The sequence below is a fragment of a genome, unplaced genomic scaffold, assembly GCF_019419815.1.
Source record: "Pyrus x bretschneideri cultivar Hongxiangsu unplaced genomic scaffold, Pyrus_bretschneideri_v1 Contig76, whole genome shotgun sequence".
Lineage (NCBI taxonomy): Eukaryota > Viridiplantae > Streptophyta > Magnoliopsida > Rosales > Rosaceae > Pyrus > Pyrus x bretschneideri.
The window spans coordinates 1,878,366-1,888,778 of NW_025999816.1; the positions used below are offsets into that span (position 1 = coordinate 1,878,366).

General features: G+C 36.2%; 1 protein-coding gene across 10 annotated transcripts; it reads left to right on the top strand.

The window, feature by feature from the left end:
* Positions 1-5,427: 5,427 nt before the first annotated feature.
* LOC103934720 (homeobox-leucine zipper protein ATHB-15-like) lies at positions 5,428-10,312 on the top strand. 10 transcript variants are annotated; one of them, XR_007254817.1, is made up of 10 exons: positions 6,752-7,140; positions 7,286-7,318; positions 7,403-7,501; positions 7,572-7,659; positions 7,837-7,901; positions 8,125-8,186; positions 8,333-8,437; positions 8,710-8,754; positions 9,158-9,284; positions 9,897-10,306. XR_007254817.1 is itself a non-coding variant. In XM_048574878.1 (6 exons), the coding sequence occupies exons 3-6, from the start codon at positions 8,394-8,396 to the stop codon at positions 9,954-9,956; spliced, it is 276 nt and encodes a 91-aa protein (XP_048430835.1). In that variant the 5' UTR covers positions 5,428-5,610; positions 8,125-8,186; positions 8,360-8,393; the 3' UTR covers positions 9,957-10,312. The 10 variants fall into 10 exon arrangements, 1 of the variants encoding a protein (XP_048430835.1); XR_007254818.1 differs by having other exon boundaries at positions 6,752-7,318; positions 8,360-8,437; positions 8,686-8,754; positions 9,897-10,307; XR_007254813.1 differs by having other exon boundaries at positions 6,752-7,318; positions 8,686-8,754; positions 9,897-10,304.
* Positions 10,313-10,413: the final 101 nt, after the last annotated feature.

Below are 10,413 nucleotides of genomic sequence, written 5' to 3' on the forward strand. Positions count from 1 at the left end.
CTTGCTAATTAGAACCTAAAAGATTGTTCACCAATACACTCTTGTAGTGAGTAACTAATGGATGAAGGAAATAATTAATTGGATTAATTAAGTGTTTTGATTAATTTAGAAAGTCTAAAGAAATCATAAAAGCGATAAAGATCGTTTTGGGCTTAAAGAAACGTTCGGGTTTAATTAGGCCCATTGGGCTTTTATTCAAGCATTGGATGACTTGAAATAATTAAAAGCCCAAAGCCCAAACCAAACACATATGGCCGGCCACCAAGGGAGAGATGGGTTAAAATGTTGACTTGTTTCTTTTGTCTATAAAAGGAACTTTATAACACAAAGTTCATTAGGGTTTTGATGTGTTCTAAAACAACAAAAGAGAAAAAGAAAAGCTCTCTCTTGAACACAAAGGGCCGGCCACCAAGGGGGTGATTTAACTAATCATCTATACACCCTTTTGGTTATTCCTTCATCTTTCTCATTACAAAGTGGGTGAGGATCTTTAGAGGTTTTCATATCTTTGGAAACTTGAAGAGAACCTAGGAGCACTTACTTTACAAAGTGGAGGAAGCAAGGAGGGAGGCTAGGCTCAAGGAGTTTGAGGAGCAAAGATCTTGGAGATGGTCCATCATTGGTCTAAGATCTAGATCAAGAGGTATAAAACTAAACCTCTAGTTTGTTCTTCTTATAAATTTTGATTTGATGCATCTTATATAAACCTATGCATCTTGAAGGGGATTTGCATGACTATAGCTTTGATAAAATGTATGACATGCTTCCGTTGCTTTCGTATATAAATTTTGAATTGTATATGCATGCTAGTCACTAGAAATCCCACATGAATCTCATAGATTTCCCTTCAGTGGGTCCTACACCGAGAGGACTCGAAGATGCCGATGCGGAAGTACCTGGACATCAGGATTGTATGCCTCGATTCTAAGTCCTGAAGAGGGCGCAAAACAAACATAAGTGGACCAAGTTGATATATGTATATATAATAAAACAGTTATCAACGTACTAACCCCCAGGTTTTATGAAAACACAAATATAATGATAAACATAGGTTTTCCGAAACCTAACATGTCGTACAATGTCTCAAATCATAACTTGTATATATAATAATCACTAGTGAATGTCCGATATAACTCTCCAGGCCCCATGCCGGCTCCCATCTCTGAGCAGACAGTCAGAGGAAAATACACTTCAGGCCTTATGCCGACTCCCCGTCCCTGTGCTAAATAGCCAGAGGAAACACACTTCAGGCTCTATGCCAACACCAAACCGTCGCCCGGGACGGACCGGATCTATCCCTACGTCCCGTAGCGGAAATGACCACTAGGTAGTACAAAACCAGTGAACATACATATATTGAAAATCAACTTCATAGTATAAAGTCATGCATCATCTATACTATAAAGAGGTGTTCTAAATATCATATCATCCATCAGATATTCTATAAGAACATGGATTATAGGAAAAATAGTAATAATTCAAACTAGCCTCAGTAAACATGTTATCTCGTAAAACGTTTCATAAAACATAATCATCAAATCATGCTTTTCGTGTATGCATTTATACTATCAAAACATGCATTTTTAGAAGGGGTCCACTCACAGTACTTTGCCGTCGAAAAACCACGCCATCTAGCGAAGAAGGAAACGTCACAGATAATTGCCCCCTTGGTTCCCGTCATCGTGGTCGAAGTTGACCGAAAAACAACCTGGAAGCCACGGGTGTTCGCTGGAAACTTGTACGCCGGCTAACTCGCCGTGGTTTGGGCGGAAATTACCTCGAAAGGGGCGGTGCTCGCCGGAAAACTAGGGAAATGTCTTCGAGGTGGTTTCTTCATGGTTTGACGTCCAAAACACAACCACGGGGTTAGAAAAGAGCTATAAGTGTGGGCATGGGTGTGTGTGTGTTCTTGTCGGAGAAAAGAGCACCGAGAAGGGGGAAAGGAGAGAGCACGGGTAGAGAAGAGAGAGTGAGGGAGAAGAGAGAGACTTTTCAGAAGAAAAAAAATAAAAGAAAAGGGAAAGGGAAAGGAACCAGGGAACCCCTTGGGCTCACCAATTAAGGCTCAAAAACAATTTAAAAAAAAAAAAAGAAAGTATCCCCCAAACTTAGTAAAAATACAAAAATACCCATTTTCTTCCGTAAATCCCAGGACGGGTTGTTACATCCATCTCGCTATCAACTTGCTAAACCACGATCATCTATACCAAATGACAGCATTTTAATACTATTGCTCCTGAAAAGAAAAAGTAAATTAAATGCAGGGATCTATACCTTAAGACAACGGAAAAATTAGATTAAAGCTGGAAAGTATCAAACTTTACAACTTTCTCCAAAAGCATATATCATTACAAAAGTACCAATTTTTCCCATTAATCAAAGATTATGCAATATTATTTCATATTTTCCAATGAATTTGAAACCCTGAAATTGTCATATTTAGACGTTCTTTACTTGAAATTTATTGAAGGAGCACTTGTCAAATGTTCGACAAAATTTGGGAATTCAAACAAAATCCAGAGTGCAGTGATCACAATCGTCGAGACCAACATTGAAAAATGTAGATAAATTCACTGATAACGTGCATCATAAAAACCCATTGAGATTAAGATGACACTAAATTGAAAACATTCTAATTAAAATAGCGTCAGTCACCAAATGCACAATCAAAATAACAACATAGATTACTTTAAACTTGCAGAGACTCCAAGGGAATACTGAACTCATCGGCTACATAATTAAAAAAAAAAATTGAATAATGGTAAAAAAAAATCCATCTGGACAAAAAAATTCTCACATGAAATTTAATTTACAAATGAAATTCTTAAGTTACCTAATTAGACCAAGCAAGAAGAACTAGTCGTTAATCGAGAATTCACCAAATAAAACAATGGAAGAATTGACCAAATAAACGATGAAAAATTGATTGCAACAATTGGAACAAAGTAACAAACAGAGGGTAGGATTTGCAGCCCCACTGCAACAGATCTATCATTTACGCAAAGGAAATTCGATTACGAATTAAAAAAAAAAAGTGAGAGAGAGAAAGAGACACGAACCTTCTTGCGGAGGCCAAAGGTTCCAGGATTGAGAAACAGATAGAGAGTTCTGTACTTGAGTTCTCCACTGTGCTTAAGCCAGTGGAGAACTCCAGCTACATTGTTAATTCCAGGGTACCTACAAAGTTAGCATCTTAATTAAAATTTAATTAATATTTTATGCATTAATAAAAGCAAAGTCCTTGCATATAAATCAAACCCATCAAATTAAATGTAAAATTAAATCCAATCTAGACTTGAAAATCCAAACTTTATATCAAAATGAGATTTTTTTTTTTTTTTTTTTTTTTTTTTTTTTTGTTGAGCTCACCAGTCTAACAGATTTTGGGTGCCTGGAACCTCAAAAGTGGAAGCTAAATGCATCCCCTTGTACTTCTTTTTGTCTCCTCATCTTCCTATTTGTAAAGTCCATAAAGCTAAAATCAAAATTGCTTCAAATAATTTGCCAGATTTTAAAATTCAAAGGGACACATTTTCAATCTAACATACCAAGATATCAGTAGTGGACACAAGTGATTAAAATTAGTAATAAAAGAACTAAAATCAAAGCAAGAAAAATAAAAATTGAAGATTGATAGGACTTACAACCAGTAGCTTGTTTGGAGACTTAAATTGAGGAAAAGTAAACAGAGAGTGAGCATAACGGAGTAAAAGAAAATTAAAACCTTTATTTCTGCTTTGAGATGGTATGAAGTTATGTCTACCAATTTTATGATAAATGGGTGAAATCGTTGTCATGAAATTTTAATGTTTAGGTTTCAATTTGTTGGTAGAAGCGGGTGAAGCAATGGAGAATGTTTATTATTGTTATTGGCTGCAGCAAAGATGAGAAGAGTTAAAATCTCAATCCTCTAGCGAATAAGAATTAAATATATCAATGACTTGGTGAATGGAATGTAATACTTGTAACTCATAGCTTTTAGCACTAAATCTTCAACAAATAAGAGTTAATAGATCAATGACTTGTTCATTGGAATGAAATATTTTTATAAACGCTTAAAACCAAAATGCTATCAAACTAATTCCAAGTTCAAGAAGGCAGTGGAAAAGGTAATTATCAAAATGAGAAGAGTTAAACTAAATTAGGCATTGTTCTCAACACTATTAGCACACCAATGACTGGTAGGAAAAAGCAATAGTGCTAACCTGAAGACAAAAAGTTTATCCTCAATGACAGACACCTTCCCCTCTGGATTCACTTCCGTAAACCTACAAATCACCAACAAAAACCCCAAACCCAATTCCTCAGACACTCCAAAAAAAACACCAAAATCCATTAAAAGTACAAAAATCACATATTTCCATCTATGCTTGCATGTATTTTCGGGATCAAAAATTCAAACCAAGTAAAATACCACTGGGTTTGTCGCTGAGATTAATTAAGTGCAATTTGTAGAGCACTTTCTTCTCCTCCAAGGTCAAAAGAACCCTTTGGCTGAAAAGGCCTGTCAGAAGCAAAAGATGGAAAATCTACGATGCACGGACACGGGGGAAAAGCAGCGTATCCCGTATCTGACACGCGAGGATACGGATACGCATAAGATACGGGTGGATACGCGCCCGATACGTATCGGAGTGAAGGGATACGTTGTTGAACAATGAGATACGTGTATCGTACTGTGGAGATACGGGTATCCCACTTTTCAGATACGTTTCAACTGAAATCGGAGGATAATCAGAATCGTGCTTGATTGAAATTAGCTAAACTAAAATTCGGATTTACCTAATTTTCCTCGCTTGAACCTCAGAAATCAGAATCGTGCTTGACCATCGTCTGCAACTACTCCGTCGTCTCTGTCGTCTCCGTCTGCAACAGCTGGTGAGAGCTATTCGAAGCTTACTCCTCTGCTTCACTGATCATTGAAATATTCAAAGCTTAACTGATTCCTCGAGGTAAAACCCATCTCTGAAACTACAAGCCCCTTTTGCTTTGCTTTTCTCATCTCTGAAACTAAAAGCCTTTTGCCTTTCTGATCTCTATTTTTAACTTTTTGTATATGATAATAATAATAATATTGTATTTTGTATATTATAATATATTATTCTGAAGTGGATTGAGCTCTTATTGTTTATATGTTTTTTTAATTTTCTCGAAACTGTTCATTTTAATTTTTCAAAGTTTGAAGACTAATTGCTTGTTGGATGGACTATCTTTCTAGTTGTTTGAAGTTTATTGAAATAAATTTGAACTTGAGTAATAAATTTGAATGCTTATTTTATAATATTTTAGATTTATTTATTTATATTTTTAATTACCGTATCCCTAACGTATCGTGTCTTCATTTTTAGAAATTTAACGTGTCCCCGAGTCGTATCGTGTCGTATCCCCGTATCCGTATCCGTGTCCATGCATCCTAGTGGAAAATTATACCAAAGTAGCAAAATTTGATCAAACCCCAGAAAGGAAATCGAGGGAAATAGAGAGAATTGTGCACGTACAGTCGCCGAGAAGATGAGGGGCGCCCAAGGCGGCCTTGACAGCGACCTCAAGAGCCATCTGAGAGCAGAGGAGAGCGAGAGAGTGAGAGAGAATAGAAGATGAAACTGAAAGGTAATGGGGATTAACGATTATGGAGAGAGAGTAGAAGATGAAACCAAACCTCTCAATATCTTCTTCTCATCCTGATCTCCGCCCTTGGATCTCATCAACAACCCAATATCCACAAAGTCACCAAAAAAAAAAAAAAAAAAAAAAAATTCAAATGAAAATCCATTTCTAAATCCAAAATCACAAAAAGGAAATTTCAACATAAAACCCATTCCTAAACCCAAAATCACAAAACCCCATAGATTCACCAATTAACAACCCAAATACGCACAAAAAAGGTCCCAAATCACCAAAACAAAACCTAAAAAAAAAAAAAATTCAGCCGCAAAGGGAACAAAGGAAAAAACAAATAATACATTTATATACCTTTAGCACAGAGAGTTCCAAGAATCAGAATTGAAAATCCAAAAATCTGAAGGGGACTGTTTCCCAAATATGGAAAACAAAACGCATCAGACACGCACAACAACGATCCAACGAAAAACTAAAGATCGAAACCATATAAGCTGATAAACATGCAAAACTCACCTGGAAATGTCGGATTAGATCGGTCGCAACCAAGTCCGAAGTGAACCCAAGATGGGCACAAAATTTCTGAAATAAAAAAGCAAAGCCCATGAGATATTAACAAAAAGAATCCAAAAAAAATGGAAAATCGAAACCCCGTGCGGTAATATATATGTAAAACTTACTTGGAAAACCCGAATCCAACAAACCAAAAACCCAAAAAATTATTGGAATCGAACCAAAAAGGCAGAGAATTTAACAACTGTGACCATTAATTGAAGAACAACTAAGCAAAATGGTCGACGTTTTGAACAACGAAGCAACACGATGAAGAAAACATAAGCGAAGGCGGGGAAAAAAGACGGCGAGAAACAAAGCATATGCGAGAGAGAATAGGCGAAAGCAAAAGAAAGATCCAAAATAACCAAAGCCAAAACATACACGGATGATGGACGCGTGGAATCAAAAGGGCAAAACAGCCCTTTCATTGTACAGAAGCCGAGAGAAACCCAGTTGAGAAAATTATTTGAAGGGCATTTTCGTCATTTTACTATTTCTAAACAGTGCTAGACTCATCTGGCTTTTAGTATATATAGTTTTTTTAATTTAGATCCTTTAACTTCTGTGGATGATGGAAATAAATTTGTTGCAATGACGCGTGTTGATCGTCTGGGATGGGAGGGAGTCCATCTCATTCCACTCTCTCTCGAAAATCTCAAAAATGGCTCTCTGCAACTGGAGAACACTGAATGAGACGATTGTGGCCTACCCAAGCCTCTCTTCGGCTTCCTCTATTCAACAGCACGCTCATCTAATTTAAAAGCTGGGGGAAAAACTGGGCTTTTCCAGAGACTTCTTTCTTTTCACCCCATCACTCACCACCAAACCCACCTTTCCCTTCTTTTCTCTTTCAAATCAAACTCTGTGAAATCTTCAAAATTCCGGCAAGTGCCTCTGGTGCGTCTTCTGCGACTTCGACTAGAACCCATCTCGACTTCTCTCTCAGAACCCAGCTCGAGTCCTCAGGTAAAACCCTATCCTTCCCCGGTTTTTTCTTCTCGGCATCTTACATACTATTTGTTTCTTCGTATTCTCTGTATGTTTGGCTGAAATTCTGAGTTGCCGACTCCCACTGTTTTCCTTCTCGACTCATCTGCCAAAATCTCTTCAGTTTCAACAGCAGCGGTCACCACTCTTCCCAAAGGTAAATTTATCTTCTCTTTCTTGAATCCGGAATCTTCCAAATCCTCATCTACATCGTTTGATTTCTGCAATTTCGATTCCACAGAAACATGGACTTGCTTTGTTCTCTCTGCAGCGCTGCCCATTTTCCACCAAAATCACATCTCGAACTCTTCCAATTTCGAACGCGACATGCCCGGCGAAGGTCAGTACCCTCACTCATATCCAATTTTCCCAAATAGATAATTTTAATATCAGTGATGGGTTTTTAACAGGGGCTTCTCAAACTCTAAAGAAAGGAAGCAAGATGATCAAAAGCAACAATCTGCGTCACCTTTGTTTAAAATATTAAACTGATCCTAGGTGAGAAGAAGCGGTGATACGCAATAAATTTAGTTCCTGATAAAGTAGTGTTTAATTTACTCTTAATATATGCTCAATTTATAATCTAATCTTAATTTGTTTTCAATTTCTTTTAGAAATTAGAATTTCGATTTCAATTTTATTTAGAGATTTCATATGCTTACCTTTCTTTTACAGATTCCTGAAGCTTATGATAAGCCTTCCTCTTTGGAATGAAGCAACAAAGAAAATATCATGCACTGGTATTTTGTTTTATCTTTACATTTTCAAATTATTATTTTTTAAATCTGTTGTACCTAATTTGGACTGCATTGATAAAACCAAATTTCATATCTTACTGCTGTCCTTGTGATGGTCAGAAGAACTCAGAGCTTAATCCAAGCTTCTTATTTTATTTCCGAAATTATAGTTGTGGTTTTCGGTCACTAATGGTGCTGATTTGGTTGGAAATTTGGAATCTTTCAGGTCAGGTCCTCAAGAATTGAAGAGCAATGATTTGGGGGACTGTTCGCTGTAAAGTAGCTTAGGTATTCGATCAAACTTTCGCCATATTTTGCAATCAGTTGATATATTTTTGAATCCAATGTGCATGCTTTGTGTAGTTTTAATTTTTGTTTTGGGATTTTTTGTTCTATGTTTCAAGTAATTAATAAAGAATGTTATGGTTTGGTAGTTGCCTATGTATGTTTGAAATGGGCAGTCTCAGGTGCCGGGACAAGCGTGGAAGCTTAGGCATGGAGTGTCCGCCCCAAGCTGTTACCGAGCTGTACCAAAAGTGGTACTGAGAAATTGAGCTTCTGTTTCTGTTTCGCTTTTTATTTGGTTACTGAATATAGGGTCTTGGATGAGGTGTTTGGATGTGTGACCGATGGCAGTTCATGTAACATATTTCCTTTGATATTAGTATTTGTCTGTAGTTGTGTGGAATATCATCTAATATCTTTTATCCACAACATGCTTTGTTTCTCGATTTCTACATTGAAAAATATGTAATTATTGGAGTTTTTTGTTGTTGTAATTTCTCAGATTTTGAGGGTTTTTTTTATCCAGGCTCAAACTTTGGTCCGTCATCTTTCAAATCCCTCTATACTCAAGGTAAGCAATTTAAACTTCTGGGGTTATTAAAATAGATTGGATTGTATGGGCGTTGAATGTAGTATTCTTATATTCTAAAGTTATTGAATTTGAATAACTATTGAAAGTATTGAATTTGGTATTTCTGTATTATATTGAAGTTATAATAGGTTTGGTTTCAGTAACTTTCGGGCTTATAGAATTTGTATGCTCTGTTCGATATTGGGATTATTGATAGCAGAAGACTCAATTTGCTATTTTGGTTTATTTGGCGTTTGAGTTTGGATTGGAATTTGAATTGCTCATCTCTAAATTATTCAAAAACCAATCATGTCGTATTGTCTATCCAGTTTATTCGATGTTTATTTTGTAACTTATTTGTTATTCTACTTAAATTCCATGGCTGTGTTTTTTTTTAATACAGTGGAATGGATGAGAATGCTGTGGGTTCCTGTGCTGAACTCTTTTTTGCTCCAATTGATGCTTCTTTTGCTGATGATACACCTCTTCTACCTGCTGGTTTTCACATCATTCCTCTTGATTATGGGAAGGTTGGCCTCTAATCCAAATCCCATTCCCAAGTGATGCTATATAACAGCACTTATACCGCAGTATGTCTTTAAAGGAAATGTTCGTTAGTGCTCTGGAAAATGTTTTGAGGAAGCTTCTAGTCCGCATTGTACTTTGGACTCTGTTGGTTCTTTTATGATTTTGTTGTTTTCAATTTTTTTGTTTCATTTTGTTCTTTCCGAATTGTTATTTCCTTAGGTTTTTTTATTTTTTATTTTTATTTTTTTGAAAACTTTTGATAGGTGCTAGAGTCCAGATTTTAATCTTTTTATACGGTATGCTCTGTTTGGATGCTCAGAGAGAGGAAACTGCAATTTACTTTTGGATATGCTTTATAACAAACTGCAGTTTATAGCTTTGTTGAACATTCTATTGGGAATGTTATTATAAGAACGGCACTAACATGTATTAAACCATTGACATCAGGCTGTTGATGTAAATTCAATAGAATCTAGATGCATACTGCAAGACTTATTTTACTATGTGGATCCACTTGCCTTGACTGATTCATGAATTATTTAGAAATGAGTGTGTTAAATTGTGGTTACAATTTCAATCGCCACTTGGGTGATCGCCTTGCTATTTATGTGCAGAGAGCACAGTATCCAGGAAGAGAGGTGAGGGAAATAGGGAGAGTGCTAGAGACGAAGTGAGACATGAGGGTGGTGGCAAGGTCGGTGCCTCGCCAGAGTGGCGATTGAGGTGGTGATGACTGGCTCTGAATTAATTGTCAGAAATTTCAGTTTTGCTCTTTCTGTAATATTCTTCTTCCTTTTCAACTTAAGTAACAATTTTGAGCATGATCATGGAAAGTGGCTTTGCGGTGGATTACTTTACATCAAAGAAAATGTGTGGAAAATAGCAATTTTATATAATTGATTTGGGAGTTAATTGGAATTTAATTCAATTCCTATGTGTTTTATTTAACTAATATTCGAATTTTTATTCTATAGTTTACTAATTTTGTGTGTTTATTAATTTTACAATATGCTATCAGTGGTTTCAACTGCCTAAGTCATTTTTCCAACTTTCAATTAGTCCTTAATTTAAAAAATCAGGGTTAATGAAAATTTTCTGATTTAAGCATTTATCATTTTTGTTATCTCTCCT